We start from the raw sequence: 23,184 nt of genomic DNA, 5'->3' as shown, positions 1-23,184 counted from the left end.
CCCCAGACACATTCACAACTGGCTCACACTTAGCAATGATTTCTAGCACAGTAGGAATTCAGGCAGATACCATTTGTGTTACAGAATCTTAGGAATTTTAATTAATTTTAAGCTCATCTCCTTTATTAGTAATTCCCAAACTGGTCTGATTAGACTCCAATCAATATTAAACACCGTGCATTTCCCTGACAGGCTCCATGTGGTAGACTGAGGGTGGGAGGACATCCACATGATGGCAGAGTGGCTGAGATGTGCTGAGTGAAAGTCCGGCCGTGCTCGCTGAGTGGCCTTGGTAAGTTAGCTAGCCTCCTGAGGAGCACTTTCCTCACCCACAAAGGGGGAAGGAGCTGTATCTCCTTTGTACGATTCTTGAGAACAATCAATTAATATGGAGCTGTAGAGCCCTGACTCAACACGGTGCCCACTAATGAGGACTCAGTAGTGTTTCCAAATCCAGCTCCATCACTTTCTAGCTTCTGGATGTTGGCATGGTATCTGACTGCTCCGAAGCATTCTCTTCTAGTCTGTGAAGTGAAACTAGTAATATATTCTGGGCCAAATTACCATAGAAGAAAATGGACTGATGTGCATGAAGTGCTTGGCACACAGTACAGTACACAGGAAAGTTTGTGAAAAAGTTCTTCTCTTTGGCGTTTTCCTTTTCTTCTATGTCTATATAAATCTTACTGGAAGCAGGGCTGATTAGAGCCCTATTGGCATATCCTTCCATAATTAAAATGGTGTTTATTTTCCTGTATTTCTAAGTCTCTTGTTAAATTTAAAATAATAAAATACAAAAGCCTTATCTCCCAGCACCTCTTAAGTGTCCCAAGAGGCAGAGAATACTCCAGGTAGTTTATTTGGAGACTGACGTCAAAGGCAAAACCGCATTTACATTTCTAAAACCCTTGCCATGCTTCAGTATATATTGCTTGTTGTTTGATGATTTCTTAGCACTGATAAACTTCGACTTCAAAAATAAAAAATAATATAGTAGTTTTTCAAATTATAAATATAGAAGTAGATTTAAATTTAAACTTCTTTTAAAAGTTGAGGCCCATCTTGTACAAAAATAATTATATTCTACTTCTTAATATTTTATTCCACTACTTATATATTATATATACATCTTCCACTATATATTAATATTCCACAATTTATATTTTATATTCCAGTTATCACCATAGCATGTCATTCCCTGGGGGAATGGCTGAGGTTAGTGTTACTCTTAGATTCCTAAATAATGGTAATTCCTATCATATTCTAAGTTAATTTCCTAATCTTTCTCCTACAAAAATCACAGCAAACCTAGAGAATGACAGTGTGCAACTATTAATGTAACTAAGTGGTAGTTCCCATTCCATCTGCTATGCCAGATGCTGTACCTCTGTGTGAGCAGATTAATATAACCTCCCGTATAATATATTTAGCCATAGTGATGCATTCTTTTCTATTCCTATAAGAAAGGACCATCAGAACATTTCTCATTCACTAGGAATAAAAAAGTCATTATTCATTTTCAGTCATGTCCCAGGGCTATTTAACTCTCCCATGTTCTCTCATAAAATGGTCCAAAGGGATCTGGACCATCCAGATATTTTGTAGCATATTTCATTTGTCAATTTTGTTAATGACATCATGTTAATCAAACAAGTTTAGTGAGAAATGGCAAATATATGGAAGGTTTTTGGTAAAACACGTATGCTTTAGCAGTGGCAGACAAATCCTATGAAGGTACAGTAGCCCATAACATCAGTGAAGTTTTTTGGGGCACATGGTTTGGAACAAAGCAAGACAAGTCCTATAAATAGGGACAAATTGTTGTATTTCATATCTCCAAACACGAAGTAAGAAGCACAATGTCTTTCAGACATTTGGGTTCTGCAGGCAGCCTATTCTGCTCTGACTTACTTAGCAGGTAATATGAAGACTGTCACTTTTGAGTAGGATATCCCCGGTAGAAACAGGTACCATAACCAGGCCAGGATATGATGCAAGTGCTTCTGCCACCTGTGCTATACAACCCAGTTTACTCTGGAACATTAGAAGTAGTAGAAATGTATTAAAAAAAAAAAATCTGTGTGGAGATAGTGGCAGACCCTAATAAAGGAATCACAATACAAACCCTTAGGGTTCTCCTGCAAAGTCATGCCATCTGTAGTGGAGAATTATAGACCATTTGTAATATGGGTTTTGGCAGAATATTGGCCCCTGTGGGAACAAGAATGCCCAACCATGGCACAATCAACTGACCAAGGGGCTATAATTGCTCATCGTGAACTAGGGTATTTGAAATGTATCAGGCTGAAAGGTCAGGTGGCACCACCATCAACTTGAGTAAGATTAAAGTGTTATATTTGGCATCAGGCATAAGTATGACCAGGAGATAATTGCAGGTAAACCTGACAACCACATTTCTAATCATTGTTGTATCAGTGTCTTCCCCTCAACTCACACTTATGGCCAAGTGACTGAGAAGGAAGGAGACCGAGCTTTCTCAGCTTGGTATGTGGCAGGTATGTGGGTGCACACAGAATAGATGGCTGCTATACTACAGCCTCACTTAGGTGTAGCTGTAAAAGAGGGCGGTAAGAGAACCTTTCCTGGAAGGCACAGTGTTGAATACACCAGGCCATCTACCTTATATGAAAAGAAAAATGTCCCAAAGTAAGAATATACATAGGGACTATGAATAAAGTCAGATGGTTTGGCTGATTGAGTATAGGTCCAGAGGGAGAGTGACTGGAAGATCAGGGACAACGAGGTTTGGAAAATAGGGAGTAGATGGGCCTATGAGAGTGAATACCATAAAGATCTTTGAATCACATCTAACCACCAGATTGTATCCTCCAAAACAAGGGACTAAGCAATCAATTAGATGGAACATTTCAGTCCGTGGGCATCAGCCAGGCACGGCAGTGGCAGAAAAGTACATGGATGAAGAGGCTATAGCGGCCATGATGGGATCTACACATTGACCTGTAGCATGGACTCGAACCCAACTAAGCCACCGTTGATCCACAGAAACTACTGCTACTGTCACATATTTAATCCACTAGCAAACAAGAAAGATGCTGAACACTCAATAAAGCACCATTTCTTGATGAGACCAACTAATCTACTGGTGACACATTGTTTATATTGAACCCCTTCTGCTCTGGAAGGTGCAGAAATTCATCTTGTCTGGAATATACGTATGTTCTTCCTTTCCTGCCCTCAGTTCTTCAGTCTGTAGCACTATCTGAGCATTCACAGAGTATCCGAGCCACCAACAAGGGATCCTGCATAACCATCAAAGATTAAGTAACTCATAGCAAACTTAATAGCAAAAGTAACTCATAGTAACTTAATAACAAAAAAGTAACTCATAGTAACTTAATAGCAAAAGAAGTGTGGGGATGAATACATGATCATAGGATCTCCTGGTCCTATTATATACTCACCACCGTGAAGCTGCTGACTGATATAGCAAAAGTACAACCTTTTGGAGGAGCAATTGAGGAAACAAACTGAAGATGATATCCTAAGATGGAGTAGGGTGCAGGGTATACTCTAAACCAATGACCAGGATACCATGTCCTCAATAGGTGGAGTACGTGGACACAAGAGATTGAAATAAGTGTGGTCCTGCTTCCATCGCTCCCAGTGACCCAGTTGGAGTACGTGTGTTTCTTATCCCCAGAACTCTAGGCTCTATGGACTTAAAAGTCCTAGTTCTCAGAGGAAATGTCATTGAACTTGAGCACTCACTGCTACCTGGTCCTTTCAGGCTTCTTGTGCCAAAATAAGGCAACAATAATTACCCAGATCATCAGGAGGAGGAGAGAAAACAAGGAAGACTGCTATTGGCACTCAGGTGATCTACTGGAGGTGTCTCTTGGCACTCTTCCCCAATTTTGATGGTAGGCGGACTGATATGGTTTCTATGGCCTGTGAAGGTGTAGGAGTTTGAGTCAGCGGCATGATGAGCCAGATGGAGTAGCAGAGTTGCTAGTTGGGGGTGAGAAGAATACATAACAGGTGGGAGGATAGAAAGAACGAGTACCAGTTTCAGTTGTGAGACCAGTTGCAGGTGCACTGGAGGGGGATTTTAATTCACACCTCTAGCCTTCCTCTTTTCCCCAGGAAATTTGACCAATTTAGAATCTGTAAAAGTTATTTCTGAAATTTATTACATGAGGCAAATAGATTTGAGTCACACAAGGGTAGGACCATAGTGGATGGAGTGGTATACCATCCAGTGCTCCCTCTCACGGCTATAGCACTCATTCCTTCAGCTGGAGGGAGTGATAGTTGCTGAAGGCTCCCTGTTGAATCCATGTTCAGTGATTGCCTTTAGCTAAAGAGAACACCTCACCCAAGGTCACACCCATTTCTGGGGATAGATAGTTGCTCAGGTTATCCCAGTTTCAAAGCGTCTACTGGGATCACCTGAGGTCTTTGTTGTGACTGTATTGTAATTCATTCCTTCAAACTGTGTATATGACTGCAATTTCGTTATAGTTCTATCAATGTTGCTATTATCACTTCCATAATGAAAAAATAGACCTATATAATATTAACTAATTATATATACCTCCTACTAATTATTACATTGATAACTTAAAGTTTTCTAATAATAATATATCAGAAGGAATATATATCAGAAGGACTATATATATAATATGTACATTATATATATGCATGTGTGTATTGTGTGTGTACACACACACCTGTTATCGAAGGGTGATTTATATGTAAAAGGTAGAAACACAACAAGCATTCAATCATTTGGGTTCCCTGTAAAAATCAAGATTCTACTTTTCTACTTCCGCACTATAGAGTTAAAAAAAAAAAGAAAAGAAAAAGAAAAAAAAAACAAGATCTAGAATAACACTCTTTGGTGTGTTCACCACCCAAATATGATATGATCAATATTTATGAATCTATCAAGTCTTCCATATTGTATGGATTTATAGTTATCACTGGGCTCAGGATACTTCACATTCCTAAAGAATTCATTTCTAATTTCAAAGTCTGCCATACGGTCATATCCTCTGAGCTAGCTTCCTACTTGAAGCACATGCTGAACCAAGGACAAGGTGAATGACAAGCCTTTATTTGCTGAGAAACCTCTGCCGACATAAAACCGGAATGAGCAAGTCATTAAACTGATACTGCAAACCTTGCAGCAAACCTTTCCACTAGCAGTCATTTTGAAACAGACCTTTTCCCTTAACCTTGTCCACCGGGCTAAAAACTTAAACTTCGAATGGACATTGTTGAAATATCTGCTTATTAATTCTTTTCTTGGAGGATGGGGAAATATGCCAGAAGAAAGCTATCATTGTGCTCACCCCAATCAATGCCTGCTATTTTTCTTGAGAAAACAAACTAACAGAAGACTTTATAATAGCTAACATTTGTGTGGCAATTTAGAGCTTACAAATCTCTTTTACATACACTTATTGCAATAAATCTTTGAGACAATTATCTACTGCATTTCATGGCTGAGGAAATGCAGACTTTGAAAGGTTAGGCAGCACTGCCTGTGATTCTGTCCATACATATATTCTTAATTCCATTATGGGCTTTTTTTTTTAACAATTTGTTTTTTTATTTATTTGAGAGAGAGCAAGAAGGAATGGGGGAGGGAGCAGAGGGAGCAGAATCAAGCAGACAGAGCACAGAGCCCAAGGCAGGGCTCAATCCCATGACTGTCAGATCATGAGTCAGACGCTTCACTGACTGAGCCACCCAGGTGCCCCTTCAGTTATATTTTTAGACCTCTATAGGAAACTAGCAAAGGATACAGAGATGATATATAGACACATCTCATCTAGCCTATGGATAAGACAAAAGATCAAATGAGTGATTTATGACAAACTAAGGCCATCACTGAACCCCCAAAAGTATTAGTTTGGGTGTCAACACTCTAAGCAGAGGGGATTTTGAGAGAGAAAATTCAAGAGCAAAGACTATCATCCTCTTACTTAATCTTCACCTTGGCAAGCAAAAATAGCATTTCAGTACATTGAACACATTCATAGCCATGTATGCTGACATTATAAACTACTTTGAAAATGCTGGTTCTGTATCCTATTAGCTGCAGTTAATTACCAAGATTTATAAGGGAAAATGCGGAAACCTTAAGAGCTTTTAAATTGGTAATACGTTTCAAAAACATTAAGCTGACTTTTATTCATTTAGACTCAATGATGGGAAAAAAAAAAAAAAAGAATGTTTGTAGTTGTAATGAGCATCTCATTTTGGGTGGGGAAACTGTCCAATGACTTATTTTCTAGTTTGGATCCACAAACATGTTAGTCTAGTACAAGAAATTGGCTCTTCTAAATTATTTATAGAATTCCAGGATAGATTTGATTTCATACTAAATACAACTGAGCATTTAAGTCACAGTAACCCTTCTCATATGAGAGACAAAAACTCAACTTAATTGACCACCAGTGACTAATAGGAGATCGAGAAGTACTTCCTGTTGGCTTTAGTTACAGTCTGTCTTACATCGTCACTTATGTGCTATTACACTGACAAATTTTAACAGACTTTGGAGTGCTAAGACTAATTGTACAGTTTTTCATTGCTTCACACAATACCACTGAATTTACTATGTAAGAGTCAATATTTAGTAAGAAACACTATAATTAGTTGCAGTTAACATACAATTATATGGGTGAGCATCTAAATGCTCCTTTTGTCCATTTGGATTCCAGGTATTCTTCTCACACGGATAAGGAACAAGTCACAAAAACAGATTAAAAAAAAAACTCAAAAAAAAAAAAAAACTCAAAACAAAAAACAAAAATTTTGATTTTTTGCCTTAGTGTTCATAACCGGACTTAAATACTTTTGCGAATTTTAGGCTATATGATATACTGCCTTAATAAGCCGTTGAAAATTCAATGTTAATTGTGACCAGTAACCTTTTCCAAAGGAGGACAGGGAATTGATAATAGCTCACATTTCCTAAATGCCCAGCCAATATACTTCACCTCCTACAGTGGAAAATTCTATGTTGTTACCAATATGGGAGGGAAAACAAACAAACAAACAAAACAAAACCAGATTGGAAAGCATTCAATATTAACATGAGACACATAATCTTTATTTACTTCTTCTATGGGAGGTGTAATATGGTGTCTTGCCTAAGCAGATCTATACTTAGGGGATGTTTATAATGGCATGTATTCATTTTGACCATGCAGCCTTTCCTTTTCTTGTGTGCACATTAGAGTACGAAGGATGCAAAAAAAAAAAAAAAAAAAAAAAAAAAAAGAAAGAAAAGAAAAGAAAATATGAAGAATACATTATTTCCTCCCATGGCAACTTTATTCTATCTTTACCCATTTCTTCCATTAAATTAAAACTCTTCCAAACATCATACGTCTCGATCGTTACTGCATTCATTCTCAGTTCCCTGGCCTTCAATTCCCCTGGCCAACTGTCATGTATCTTCAATGACCATCACCGCAGACTACTGCCAGGGAACTGAATACTCCCCAGAAGTTGGAACAAGAAAAACCAACTCAGAGATAACTGGTATCTTAGATCTATCTTATCTTTCCTGCCTTGTTCCCTATCCACATACCCTCAGCAAAAGGAAATTGCTAATTTTTCTACCCAACTACCAAATAGTTTTCTTTCTTTTTTTTTTTTTTTTTAGTTTTCTTAATTTAATTGCCCACACTGCCCACACTACAGTTTATCAGATGATAACTTGATGGGAAATAGTTCATCAGCATCTGCTATGCCAACCGGATTCCAACCTACAGCTCACGTTTGCAAATCTGGCTACCAAACCTTCTTGCTCTTGTGACGTTTAACACATTGATGCTTAGTGCTCTCTGGCTAGTCTATTCACCGAATGGCGGACTTGGAGCTATCGTTCATTTGGAAAGGCAACTTCTTAATCCAATGTGCCTTCCCCTCTCCCTTGCAAAAGTAAATAAATAAACTAAAACAAGCAACAGCAAAACTTTTCCTTGGCTATTAGGAGAGATTAATAGATAATACAAGTAATATAAATTGGCTGAAGTATTTTTAATTTCTATTCGCCACCACTTACATAACATGGCTAAGTCTTTCTGATGTAAGTAAAGTCTTAAGAATGCAGGCTTTCATGCATCCCACGCACGTGTGTGTGTGTGTGTGTATGTGTGTGTGTGTGTGTGTGAAAGAGAGAGGGAGGGCAGGAGGGAGGGGGGGAGGCAGCAGTCTGGAACTGCATATATGGTATTACAGCGTTGCATGTACACTGCTAATGAGAGGACTTCCTGTAGTATAATGACTTTTTTCATTGCCATTGATCTTCTTGACCTTTGCCTAGAGGAAACCATGTGTATATTTCACATGCTAAGGTATACACACCTCAATATTTTCCCCAAACCTCAATATTTTCCCCAAACTTATTTTCTGGAGAGCAAAACAAGTCATTAACTCAATTTAATTTAGTAGATTATGTTTACTTTATTTGCTGAGTCACTAATTGCTAAAGTGGGAATAGCTAACTGTATATAAAAGACGATGTTGAAACTTCATTAGGCTTATGTAAATATCCATTAACGATGGACACTGGCCGGAATGGGTCATTGTGTGTGCTTCAGTGAGGAGCAGATTGTCATGGTTGCCAAGATGAACTCTCAGCCACCAGCCTGTGGACAGATCACAACTGAACAGCTGGCAATGTGGGCGTACGATGAGCCTCAAAATACACGGTGGCCGTTTATGGTTGAAACTTAAACAGAGAGGGCTATGTTCTCCCCGCCACGATCAGCCTCACGGCTGAATTTTTATTTCGAGCTGGCTTCTCCACCATCTGTGCATGTGGCCTACACTGAATCTCTGAGGAGTTGGAGAAGCATATTTGAAGACCTGTTTGAATAGCCAGGGAAAAGCAATCCATCATTTCTAAGAGGGGATGTGAGACAGTCACAATAGTATCCTGTCATGGTTTCAGATTTTTATCTTCATTTTCTTTTACTTTCATTCTAATCCGTTGTCAAACACAATAAACACCGACCAAGAGTACAAAATCCACTGATGGTACTTTACCATCTACATGAAAGAATGGATTATCCAGATTCTCAGAGGCTTGCCTTAGTGTGGGCGGGCGGTGTGATTGTCCTGCCGAGGGGAGCCTCGCTCTGTAGGGTCCCTTAGACCTCAATGACTCAGGGCCCTTGTGGAATGCAAGATGCTGGTGAGACGTGGCTACCCCCTGAAACAAGAGCTTGCTGGGAAAAGGGAAGCTGCACTCCTAAACCGGGTTTATGGAGTTGAACTACTAGAATATAAAGAGGAAACAGTTTCATTTTATCCTGTGGTCCACTTTCATACACACCCTGTCACATCTATTTCCCAACTCTGCAATCTGGACCAATCCTCTCATCCTGGGGTCACCTTAAAGTATTTAAAAAGCCTTATCTTCGGGTCCTACAAAAACCACAAACAATAACAACACACACACGTACACACAGAGTAAGACCTACATCAAAACATTAATCTAATGAGGCTCGGGCCTCAGCAGGCAGGACCTCTCGGGCATGATCATGTCAAAAGGACCCCAGCTCTGCTATCTTCAAGTGCACCTCATATCTCTGTTCTTCCTCCAGGTGGAAACAGAGCTTCTCCCCACAGTTGCCTTCCCCTTTCTCTTCCTGGCATCATTTTGGATGGTTCCAGGGACTTCTACCTTGCATTATTTGTCCATTTCCCATGTTTACAAGCAATTCCCAGTAAAAGACACACACACACACACAGACACACACACACACACACACGCACAATCTGTTCAAGGGGTTTTCTTGGTATCTCTACAACTTCTGTGGAAGGGAAAGTACCATGATAATCTCTAATCCTGTGAATTCAAGAACTTCAAAGAATCCTCCATTCCTCTGGGCAATTGCAGCAGATGGTCACTGAGTGTGTTTGGTCAGTGTCAACGAGTCCTAGGAGAAACTATTTCATATGTCCTTTTAGAAATATGGGATTACTCATCCAGCATTTTCCTCAGCATTATGGCTGTAGCTGAAAATCAAAGTTAACTAGAATTCTCTTATTCTGTGTGGCCACATCATCATTACTAATGAGATGGCACACAGTTCTGAAAGCATGGCTAACATTGGATACCCTGATTTTAGAGGTCATTTTTCTCCTTCTTATCCCTTACTGTTCCAGCAGAAGAGAACGTACTCAGTCACGTGAATAAAGTTACACTAACATTTAAAGCACAGTATATGGAGGGAAAAGAAATAGTCCACCAAAGAAATCAGCAGTCTCAAAGGAGGGTTAATTAATAGTCTCCTTTAATTCCTCGAGAATTCCTTTACTCATCTGGGACTGTTGTTCTACTGTTGCTTTTTTTTTTTTTCATTTAGATCAAGGAAAAAAAAGGGGAAATCACTGTCATGAACATTATTATAAGACTCTGAGAGGCTTCAAATAACTGGTTAGGGATGCACAAAATATAAGGCCTTCACAGACTTATTTTAAGTGATAGAAGCCAAAGAAAGACTTTATTTCATATACCTCAGTTATTTTCTCTCATATTTACTGTAGGGAAAGAGTATAACAAGAGTAGTGAGTCATGTCAAGAGGGAGGAAATTGGTCTTGAAAAGTTGAAATTAAAATAATCAATAGGTAGTATGAAACTTCCATAGAAGATACTAATATTTTAAAGTAATTTAGATGTATGTAACAACTTTGCCATCACTATTTTTATAAAAATAAACATTTTTGACTTTCTTTAGTGTTATAACATTTCAGAGCAGCTGACTAATTTGTTTTCTTTTTCTCTTTTTTTTTACTGGCAGGATTTTGTTTTGTTTTGTTTTGTTTTGGATAATACAGGATGCATCTAATATAGAGCTATGATAGGTTTCTTTTTTTAAGACGTATGTATTTTTTTGGGCGGAGAAGGACAGATGGAAAGAATCTCAAGAAGACTCCCCACTGAGCATGGAGCCTGATGTTGGACTCAGTCTCATGACCCTGAGATCATGACCTGAGCTGAAGCCAAGAGCCAGATACTTAACTGACTGTGCCACCCAGGTGCCCCAAGTTATGAAGGTTTGAATACACCACCATATTAAACTTCCAAAAGACTACAGGACAAAATAAAATAAAAACTTCATAAATTATAGAAAAAAAATAAACTTTCAAAATCTATTTAAAAAATAGAAAAATGTTTTAACTTTCAAGTGATTGTTTCCACTATTTTTCTGCCAATTTCCACTGATTCAAGACTATACATATTTTTTCTTTTTTTTTTCGTATTTTTTTTTCCATATTCACCTGAATTACTTAAAGAAAGGCAGGCCACAAAAGAGGGGAGAAGGTAGTAATTTAACAGTTGTCATTTTGACAGCCAGAGGCACCAAATGTTCGTGATGACTATCTCACTGAATGGAGATACACACCTCGTTTTCTAGGGAGAATGGGACATCGATACATAAGTGTACACCTTGATAAACTAAATAATTAGATGATTTCCAATTGACTTTGAGAGATAGAGAAAATAATATGGATTTCACAAGTGGACCAATCACAGCAATGATTACCAGTGCCAAAGCGAAGTTCCCCTCATCTTACCAGGCTTAGGGACAATGAGCTGTGCACTGGTCTGGGCATTTCCAGCCTCATTTTCAGCGACACATTGATAAAAGCCTTCATCTGACTTCACCACTCCAAGGATTCGTAAGTTGCTTCCTCCCTAGAGAGAAGAAAGAAGCAGGTAAAATATTTTAAAAGGCAAAAAACTCAATGAACATATGATTTTGATAAAATTTCACAGAAGAAGCAAGAAGGAAAGCCATGAGAGTTCTCAGTCTCACGGATATGACCTACGTCACTTGGGAAATGTCACAGATTGCCAATACTCTGCTGAATCCGTGTGCCTACATCTAACCTAGTTCTGAAATGAAACCTATACTCACAAAAACACACATCATCCTCAATATCTAAACGAGCAGCAAACAGAGAGCTCTTTGATTAAACAGGCAAGAAACAAAGGTTAGCATCCAAAGACATTTCATTCTTTCACTTGGTATCGAAAGAAAATTGGGTTTAGCAGCTGCTGGGGGAAGAAAAGAAAAAAAAAATGAAAAGAAACACTGAGTTTTGCAGCTTCTCAAAGACAAGAAATCTAGGTTGGGTACTTTATGAAAGTGTTTACTGAGAAAAAAAACCTGAAAATCCTTTTAAAATTGTAATTGCTTTGACACGTACCCTTTTGGGGATTTGGAGCTGTGGTATGGTGGATATTTTAAACCATGTCATTCTTTTACATGGCCAAAATGGCTTTACCTTCAGTAATCCATAAATTAAGCACAGCGATGTTAATTCCTGTTTTATATAAATTGAACCACCATCTTTTTCAAGGATGGATGATAAAATGATCTGGAGATAGCATTTAATTATACCGACTCAGTTTTTCTTCAATATTAGTGTAAGAATTAGTTCAGTAAGTGAGACGTGTTAAATCACTTCCCCTAAAGTCATTAAGAGATAAATATTACCTCATGGGGAATTCTTAATTGTTTTTAGTGTCTTGTAGTCAATTCTCTGCTGATGTAAAATTCTTAGATAAAGCTGACTAACTTCTAATTAACAATTCTCATATAAGTTACTATTTGTGCTGAATGTCACTGTGACAGACAATGGCTCTCAGATTTCTGGAGCTACTGGGGAAATATTTTTAAGCACAATTTAATGTGAACAGGGCTCATACTGTACATTTTCTTTTCACCTTAAGAAAAGAAACATTTAAATAGGTTAGCTGTAATGAGTCATTCTGGGAGAAAGATTATTCAAACTGCAGAAAAAAATAAATGTTGTATTTTATCATGTGTCCTTAAGGGCACTCAACAATTTCCTTTATATGCAAGTAGCATATATTCTAGGCGGACACAACACATTTCAAGTTGCCCCACGGCAGGTCATTTTTAATTCACTGGTAGTAGAAATAGCATTGCACTTAAAGGAGCTAATGGATTGGCGTGGCATTGAAAAGTTACCTTTTTTTTTTTCTCTTTTGTACTCTATTCCCAACCAATTAAACAAATGCAACTCTAAGTAAAAAATACTAAGTGGTGATAAAAGTAATAAAGATATGCTTTATGGATGTATTCCTTAAAATCCCTTAAGGTATGACAACATGCATGCACAAAGAGCTTATGAAAGTTTCTGAAAGTCAACTGATCCAGCTACAAAAGGTGGATCAACCAATGAGAGCCGGTGCAAGGTGAAGGTGAGCATGTGCCTGGACCGGCAGGGCACCTGTGTTCTACTCCTCTTCTGCCAGAAGACTTGGCTTGGACACTCTTCTCTGACAGGCCATGTGTGCATCTCAAACATAAGAGAAGTGGACTGAAATCCTCCTCCTTTAGCTACTAAGTTAATTTGATATTTGGAAAGTGATTTTCATATTTCTCATATATTCATATCCTTGAATTTGGAACCCCTGATGCTAACCTGCATCTAAAGGAGAGTTTTCAGAGCATTTTTAAATGAGCAAAGAATTCTGCTGTTAACAGCAAAAGCAATGATAGCAGTGATAGGTATTGAGCGCTCACTGAATACCAGGAAAACAACTTGGTGAATATAAGATACCATTATCCCTATTATCCCCCACAGGGCATAGAGTGCATTAGAACATAGAGAAACTATAAAAACCATTATGCTTAGCTTCAGTTCTTTCCAAATTTCAAAAGCACAATGCCACGTGAACCTGGGTCTCCGTGGCTTCCTACCCTGCCACTACCACTCGTCACTGTCACCACATCCTTTCCTACTGCTCAAGTAGCATCAGCTGTCCTATCTGGGAGGGTAGCAAAGAGCACTTGTCTGTATTACAAAAGTAAGACTCCCATGATCATAGTGGCACATCTTGTTGAACCTTTGTTACAACAGGTAATGAAAGTCCAAGAAGTAAGGGATTGTTGGTTTCATTGAGTCTAAAGCTAGGTTCTAAACTCTGTTCTCCCAAGAACCAGCATGAGGATACTTGGAAAGATGGTCTTAGGCCCTCTGTTCTTTTCGTGGTGTGTTTGTTTAAAACCCTGTCTGTAAAACAAGAGGGATGGGCTGTTTAATCACTCTTTTTCAGCTCAAAAATTGTGAGTCTAGAAAATCATTTGCTGTATTGGAACAATTTTCTTAACACATCATAAAAATTCCCAACAGGAACCTTCTTCCCAGGAAAGAAAAGCAACTGAAAACAGAGTAAACAATGAATGGGGTTGTAAATCTAATATGAAAAAAAACAAAAAACCAAAAACCAAAAAACAGATAATTACCACTATCTGAAAATAATCACTAGGAATGACCACATCTCCATTCTTCATCCAATTCACAGTGGGTACAGGCTTTCCAGAGACTGAACATTCAAACTCAATATCCATGCTTTCATAGGCATACAGGTTGGAAGGGTGATTTAAAAACCATGGCGGAACTGCAAAGACAGAAAACAAAAGTGAGTGGGTGGGAATGTGAACCTGCATGCTAAGATCTTTGCCCAGTTAGAAACACTGGGGAGGGAGAAAGAATATTTGTAATTCAATAATTCCCTGAAACCCTTAGTTTATTATACAGGAACGACCGTAGAACACAACTTCCCCCTCCCAAACACAGTCACACAGTTGTAGTTAGTGGTGTTTTGCCTCAGGAAAGAAAAAGAAAGCTTTTGGAAAAAAAAATATTACATCTAGTAAACATTCTGAATACCTGAGTATTTGTATCCAATTGACTTACATAAAGGATACTGAACAGCGCATGAAGCTATGGAAACTATGCTGATAAAGTAAATAAAGGGAAGCTGATAATTCTGAGACAACCCAGAATGCAAGACCAAAAAGCTCAGTGTCTCTATAATTCTAGAATTTCATAGGGATTCAGTTAATGTGATGGACTCATTCCCTGCTGAAACTGGCTATGGCAATTGGCACAAAAAATGACTATCGTCTTTACTGGGGACACATTCCTATTGTCTTAGCAATTATCTATTGTGGTGCTTTACTACGCTGCATTATTATTTTCCCAGCATGATACGTGATATACTAATTTAATTTAATGTCTTAATTGTCATAATGCTAGTTACTCTATGATGGAAATTTGTAATTGAAAGAAAATTACAAATAAAATAAATAACACACCTTTGCTAATGAATCTCCCAGGCTTGGTCCCTCCAAACCCTGCCTGGGAGAGGGAAATTTTAAAAAGAAATGTTCATTTGCTTCCACTGGGAATCTTAAAATGATGTCAGATTTGAATATTCATGTTGCCTGAGACCCAGGTTAAATTCACAGTGAAGTAGCAGCCTTGATCTCGTTTTCAGGTAGGACATGGACATGCATTTTTAGTAGTCATCTTTAAAGTCATTTTTTTTTCATTTTTAATGTTAGATTGCAATTTTTTTTGTCATTGCTGTTGCTATTTAGTGAGTAAGGAGTGGTAATTTTTGCTCATTTGGTTTAATACCGTATTTTGCTTTCTTCAACCACTCCGATTCCAATTAACTTGCAAACATTGATGAATAGTCTAAAAAAATAGAAGAGCCAGTGGAAAGTTCCCAGTTTTTCTACCGAAGATCATGGAAATCTTAATCTCTCTCTCCTGGATTCTGGAAATCTTAATCTCTCTGTCTTTCTCTTCTTCTTCTCTCCCTCTCTCTATTTTCCTGATTTTTAGTTAAGTATTTGGACCTTTACTATAAAACAACTTAAAAATTCTTCAAACTTTCACATGGGCAAATCAATTTATCTGACTCAGCCAAAATGCATTAATATTCACAAACTAAACACATGAAAAAAACATGTCAGAGAGCTTTTCTGAAGAGAACATGACCCCATTGTATATAGAGCTGAAATTATTTATCTATAATTGATAATATTAGTAAGAGATTGTTTTTTATTCCTGAACCAAATTCACTGACAAGGAACTAAATGGCATCAGATATATTTTCCAAATGCCTCTGAGCAAATACATTAGTTATCTGCTTGATTCTGTTCCTGATTTTATTAGAGATTTTGATCAAGTGCATGTTTACTAGAAAACACCCAATATTTATAGAGAGCTGACCATGTATAATTTATTAATCTAAGCACTTTATATTTATTATATTCACCACACATCTCTGAGACTCTCTGATTCCCATTTTACAAAGACGCTGAGGTGCAAGGAGTTGAAGTGACTTTCTCCAAATCATACAATGGATAGAGTTTGGAGCCAGACAGGCTGACTCCCCTGCCTACGTTCTGAACTGCTTTATAATAATTGTCTCTTTTGCCACTTAAAAATTCAAGTAGAAGAATAACTCGTTAACATTCCTGAAGCCTTACGGAGATAAGTAATTAGAGCTATTAAAAATATAACACCACATTGTCTATTCCTCTTCCTCCTTTAAGATCTTCTATCCTGAGGCCATGAAAATGGTCAGAGTCTACCCATTCTTAGTATTCACTTTCATCAGAATTCATAATATCATTTAGGCCCATCGCAGAGTTTTCAAATTTTGACTGATATCCATCAGTGGAATTTGAAATTCATTTTTGCAGTTGAGACTAAAATTCACATATATATGCATGTAAATATACAGAAACATGTGCATAGTATGTGAATATACATAAAAATATACATATATACACACATATATCCAGTTATACTTCATTTTATTTCATTTCATTTCATTGAGTTTTCATTTTCTTGTTCAACACGGATAATGGATTTTTTTTTTTTTTTTACAAATTAAAGCTTTTGTCAGCAACTCAGCATCAAGCAAGCCTAGTGACACCATTTTTTTTTTTTAAGATTTATTTATCCATTTGAGAGAGAGAGAGAGAAAAAATAAGAGTGGGGGACCGAGGGAGAGAGAGAATCTTGAGTAGACTCTCTCCTGAGCATGGAGCCTGATGTGGGGTTTGATCCCAGGACCCTGAGATCATGACTCAAGTCAAAATCAGAGTCGTATGTTAACTAACTGAGCCAGGCAGGTATCCTTTGGCACTATTTCTCCAATAGCATTCACTTCACTTCAATTTTTGTAATTCTTGCAATATTTTGAATCTTATTATCATTATTATTATTATTACTATTATTATTATATTTGTCATGGTAATCAGTGATCTCTGATGTTAATTTGTAATTGTTTTGGGACACCACAAACAACACGCATATATGATGGCAAACTTAATAAATGAATGTTCTGACTGTTCCACAAACCATCATTCCCCTGTCTCTCCTTCTTGGGCCTCCTTTTCCCCCAAGACCCAACAATATTGAAATTAAGCTATTTAATAACCCTATAAAGCTTCCTAAGTGTTCATATGCAAAGAAGAGTCACACATGTCTCTCTCTTTAAATCAGTAGCTACAAGTGATTAAACTTAGTGGGGTAGGCATGCTGGAAGCTGAGATAGCCTGAGAGTCTTGTGCCAAACAGCCAAGTTGTGAACGCAAGTGAAAAGTTCTTAAAAGAAATTAGAAGTGCTGGTCTAGTTCTCTCGTTATTTCCACTACATCTGCAGAGAACTAGAATCAGAAGTGGCGACTAAAGATGTGACTCAACTGCTGCAATTTCCTGATAATATTTGAACAGAAGAGGAGTTGCTTCTTGTGGATGAGCAAAGAAAGTAGTTTCTGGAGATGGAAACTACTTCTGGTGAAGATGCTGTGAAGGTTGTTGAAATAACAACAAAAGATTTGAAGTATTACATAAACTTAGTTGTAAAGTAGCCTCAGGATCTGAGAGGATTGACTCTAATTTTGAAAGACGTTTTATCCTGGGCAAAATGCTATCAAATATCATCACAGAAATCATTCATGAAGGGAAGAATCAATTGTTGTGGCAAACTTCGTTGTTGTCTTATTTGAGAAACTGCCACAGCCACACTAGCCTCCAGCAGCCATCACCCTCATCAGTCAGCAGCCATCAGCCCTGAAGCAATACCCGACACCCACGAAAAGACTAGGACTCACTGAAAGCTCAGGTGATGGTTAGCATTTTTTAGCAATAAAATATTTTAAAATTAAATTATGTAATATATCGTTTTTTAGACTTAATGCTATTGTATACTTAATAAACTACAGGATAGTGTAAACGTGATTTTATATGCAGTGGGAAACCAAAAGATTCATTTGACTCATTTTATTGCAATATTCACTGTAGTATGGGCTCTGGAAGAAAATACATACAAACATACAGAGATATGCATTTATGTACACATATATACATGTATATGTGTGTGTGAGAGAGGTGTACCTATTTATTGGTTGATAGATGCCTTAGTGATATCGATAGCTAGTTATAAATGTACATTTTGGGAACTGTCCATTTCAGGAAATATATTGTTAAGCAACATCATCCTTCAAACTATTCTCATCTGACTTGGAAAGTCGCTTTCAGAAAAGGAAAGGACACATACCACCAGCACGTTTTTAAAAGTTTTGAAACTTTTTTTCTACAATATTGGTTCAATAAAGATTAACACATTTCAAAAACTCAATACGTGTGTGTGTGTGTGTGTGTGTACACTATATATAACATCTATCTGCAGAGTAAGGGTGGGGGGAAAGGTAGAACAGAAATGAAAAGGCTTAGGAGTACAGAAGAAGAAAAAAAGAAGGGGAAAGAATACCAAATCTATCCAGAAGAAGAACAAAGAAACGTGAAGTTTCAGGAACCCACATGATAAAGCCAGATTGCCTGGGCTTAAATCCCGGCCATTCCACTCATGCAAGGGCTTCAGTTACTGCCCCCATCTATAACCTAGAGATAAAAATTGAGGACAATGAATGACAGTGCACAACTGTATGTTAAAGAAAAACAATAAATAGAAAGATAAATCTGAGTATATTGCCCCAAACTAATTATTATATATAAGTGTATAAAATGTACATATAAATATATACATAAATATGTAAATATATATGGGTGTGTGTGATTCTCCAGTTTGACTTAGCCTTTTGTACTCTCAATGTCCAAAATGTGTGTTTCACACAGTAAGATTTCTTAAAAACAAACAACTGAATTTAAACCATGACCATTTTCAAATAGTTTTGAGTAGATTAATTCTATTTCCTCAACTTGAGGGGTAGAAATTATCTTCCTGTTTATTACCTCTCAATGGACCTAAATAAACCAAAACTGATCACAGTAAATCCTCAAAACCTTCTGTTTAGTTGATTAAGTTACAGTGACTTCTGGGGCACCTGGCTGGGTCAGCTGGTGGAGTGTGCAACTCTTGATCTAGGGGGTTGTGAGTTTAAGCCCCACACTGGGTGTAGAGATTACTTTAAAAAATAAAATAAAATAATAAAATAAAATAAAATAATAATATAATATAATATAATATAATATAATATAATATAATATAATGACTTCTCATTAGTTAAGGGGATAATTTGAGTTAAATATGTCATTATAATTGTAAAACAATAAGTACCAAGGATGCCTCAATAATTTTTTTCTATTTCCAAATATATATGTGAGTCATGATCTGTATCCTGTGATTTTCTCTTATTCCTTAGGCTCTCAGTACTACACTAGATACCTTGTCTTCCTTGGCCATCTTAATACCTTCATTTCTATATCAGGTTTTCCAGCTTTCACCAAATACCAGACAGTACACGATGAAAAAAATATAGCTTCCCTCACCTACATGGGAAAGTTGAAGCATGAAATAATACCACACATCAGAAATGGGTCTAATCTCATGCTTTCTGAAAATATACTGCCTAACTAGGGCAGTGTTACCAGTCATGAGTAATTTTGTGGTAAGAATAAGGGCTAATGATTTTTCTTATATTTTAATGCCTCTTAAAGTTCCTCGCCCTTAGCACAAGCTCAGCAAAGTTTTGCTGATGGTGCTGATATGAACTCAAGCAATAAAATACACATTTTTGCCTTTTCTGCAGCAATATTAATATAAGATGATGAGCAAGAGTTTGGACAATGTCATGGAAACCACATAACTAACAAAATACTATTTTATTATCCTGGAAAACAAAATGTCAATAAATGATGAGAAAAATAATAAAGAACAGCATAGTGTAGCATGGCTACTTGGAGAAAGGCATATTAGCTATATTGGATACCTTTCCAAAATAGTATTTTTTTTCTAATTTTTTTATTTGAGAGAGAGAGAGAGAGAACAAGTAGGTGGAGCAGCAAGCAGAGGGAGAGGGAGAAACAGACTCCCCACTGAGCAGGGAGCTGGGACACAAGGCTCCATCCCAGGACTCTGGGATCATGACCTGAGCTAAAGGCAAATGTTTAACCAACTGAGCCATCCAGGCATCCCTCCAAAATATTCTTAAAGCTTTTCTCTGTTAACAAACAAAAGGTTGCGGAAGGGGAGGTGGGCGGGGGGTAGGGGTAACTGGGTGACAGGCACTGAGGAGGGCACTTGATGGGATGAGCACTGGTGTTATGTGTTGGCGAACTGAATTTAAATTAAAAGGCGTTAAAAAATAATAAAATAAAATAAAAAGCTCTTCCCTGTTTGAGCAAAAAGAATTAAAATAAATCTAGAATCTAGGAGAGTCTTGAAGAGGTCTAAATATATAAGCCTGGGTTGGATTAGAATTCAGGTAAAAGCTTTTCAATCTTGCTTTAAATAATGCATGACCAATGCTACTGGTTTTCCTGCTCCTACCCACACATCCCTTACGTACACCTGAGGGCTCAACTTAACCATTGTACACAGTCCGTTTCTAATTCTGTCTGTGTTCATTCTGTTTCCTCTTCCTGAACTGTTTTCCATTTTGTCTTACAGTGTAGACAACCTAACTATCCATCACGAATCCCCTTCTCCAAAAGGTCACCTTAATTTTTCTTCTTGTAAAATTTTCTTTCCTTTTAGAAATCCCAGTGGTACAATTTTCACTGATTTTATGGCACTTGACATGGTTACCTTAGCAGTAGTTTATAACTTAGGGAAAGAGGCTTGGCCATGCTAACATCAATTGAACCCATTGTTTAATATATTTTTGATGTTGACACTCTTCTGGGAGAGGGTGAACAAATGAAGTTTATCCAGTTTTTCTCCCTTTATTTGATCCTTTTGTCTTTTTCTGTGATGAACAGACTAGAATCTGCTGCCTGGAATTTTGGATCTAGGTATAATCACATTATACTTTTCACAGCTCTGGAGTCCTATATTCTCAGCACAAACTGCCACTGGGATGAAAGAAGGAATATGATTTATCAGTGGCTGTAGGTATATTTTGTCAGCATTTTTCTGACCATGGATCCTTGCCTGGAATTACATTCCTCAGATGATACTACTTCTATTTATTCTCTAGGAGGAAACTCAAAGACTCCTTTTCCCATGACATTTTGTCTTTTGTGAATCTTACAATGGATTTTCCTGCTTCTTGCAATGCTTTCTCTCTGTGCCCAGTTTTTATACCACTTGTTATTTTAAGATATCTTTCACAACTATTATTATTTACCAACCACAGTATGATTCTTTTATTTTTTAAGATTTTATTTATTTATTCATGAGAGACAGAGAGAGAAAGAGAGGCAGAGACACAGGCAGAGGGAGAAGCAGGTTCCATGCAGGGGGCCCGATGTGGGACTGGATCCCAGGACCCCGGGGCCACACCTTGAGCTGAAGGCAGATGCTCAACCACTGAGCCACCCCGGAGTCCTGCACAGTATGACTCTTAAAGATGGGATCTGAAGCATATGCTTCCTCTTTTAATTTCCTTTAAATATTACACAATACCCCCTCCCTTCCATTCTCACGGAAGGAATGATTTCACTACTTTAAGTTATTTGATGGGTAGCAGCTTCTTAATGACTAATAAAAAATGAAATACTGAATCTTCAAGTTTATCAAATTGTGCCATTTACATAGTATTAATCCATTGCAGAGAATTGCTTAACATACACGTACGGTGCTGCAACAATTTCAGGCAAGATATCGATTTTAGTTATATGCTCTTTGGGTAGAATAAAAATTCATGACCAGAAATAAATTACTTTACATTTCCCTCAGATGTTAGTTTCTTAGAATCTCCTACAGTACTTATAGTACATATATAAAGAATTATTTTAATTTGGGGGCTAAAGGGATAAGGGATAATGACCAAAAATGAGTAATAAGCCAAAGATATATGGAAAAAAATATAGTTTGTTCTTGAAAGTGTTTATAATGCTTACAAATGACAAATAGATGATAAAATCCTCTATCCTGAAATCATTAGACTTGTATAACTAAACCTGAAATTTGAGTAAAAGTTTTCCTTAAATTTATTTGATTTTCTCCTAACACTTTTTATGCTATGACTATCATTTGAATTTTGTAGGATGAAATTTCTTCTGTAATTTCAACCCCAAAGTCATCAACAACAATATAAATAGTATTATGAGTTTTATTTTATGTAATAGATACTTCACAAGTATTTTCAGGAATGTCCATATCACTTCCTCATATTTAGACTTGGCTTCTAGTATTTTTATTCTTAGATAATGTATATGTTCTTTTCTAGTTATTTAAGTATGTAATAAAAGTGAGTCAATTGTAAAATATTGCTCTAATATGTATAATTAACTAATACCCAATATTACCTTGATTTTGAGAAGATTCTATACATTCTAATAATTTACCACAACCCCGAAATTGCAGAGAACACATTTTTAAAGACATGCAGGTGGTTTAAATTAACACTAGGTAGTATAAATCACTTTGGTGAATGATTAAAAGAATCAAGGGGAAAAAAATAGATTGGTGAGCTTTTATTAGGAGGAAAAAAAACAGCATCATCCTTGAGTGGCTGCATTTCCACTCTGAGTACAGTGGAAAGTCAGATAGTTTCCCTAGAACAGAACAGCTCGCTCCAAGTTCTCAGGCCCTATAAGGTTAGTTAATTTGTTGTTAAAACAGTGGACATAACCCCTCCATCTTCTCTTGAATACAAATACCTAAAGAGACTGTCCTAAAAGTCTAAGGTATGCTTGTTGCCAAATTTGGGTACCTCTGTCCCCAAAACAAATGGTTGTTTCAAGTGCACTATCACATTGGTATCAACAGGTAATTTCACCAGGGGGCCCCTGGGTGGCTCAGTGGTTGAGCATCTGCCTTTGATCCCCAGGGTTCTGGGATGGAGTCCCACATCAGGCTTCCCACAGGGAACCTGCTTCCCCCTCTGTCTGTGTCTCTGCCTCTCTCCGTGTCTCTCATG

At 37.3% G+C, this 23,184-nt stretch overlaps 1 protein-coding gene across 4 annotated transcripts in view; it reads right to left on the bottom strand.

The window, feature by feature from the left end:
- Positions 1–23,184, bottom strand: part of DCC (DCC netrin 1 receptor) — a 1,087,624-nt gene that overhangs the window by 409,154 nt on the left and 655,286 nt on the right. For all 4 annotated transcript variants that reach the window (XM_025997616.2, XM_072757871.1, XM_072757870.1 and 1 more), the window contains exons 6-7: positions 14,296–14,450; positions 11,591–11,711 (exon numbers count right to left, since the gene is read on the bottom strand). In XM_025997616.2, coding sequence (XP_025853401.1) covers positions 11,591–11,711; positions 14,296–14,450 — 276 coding nt within the window. The remainder of the gene's footprint in view (positions 1–11,590; positions 11,712–14,295; positions 14,451–23,184) is intronic.

The sequence above is a fragment of the Vulpes vulpes genome, chromosome 5 (assembly GCF_048418805.1).
Source record: "Vulpes vulpes isolate BD-2025 chromosome 5, VulVul3, whole genome shotgun sequence".
NCBI lineage: Eukaryota > Metazoa > Chordata > Mammalia > Carnivora > Canidae > Vulpes > Vulpes vulpes.
The sequence above is the reverse complement of the archived record's forward strand: the minus strand, read 5'-3'. Positions and strand labels throughout refer to the sequence as shown.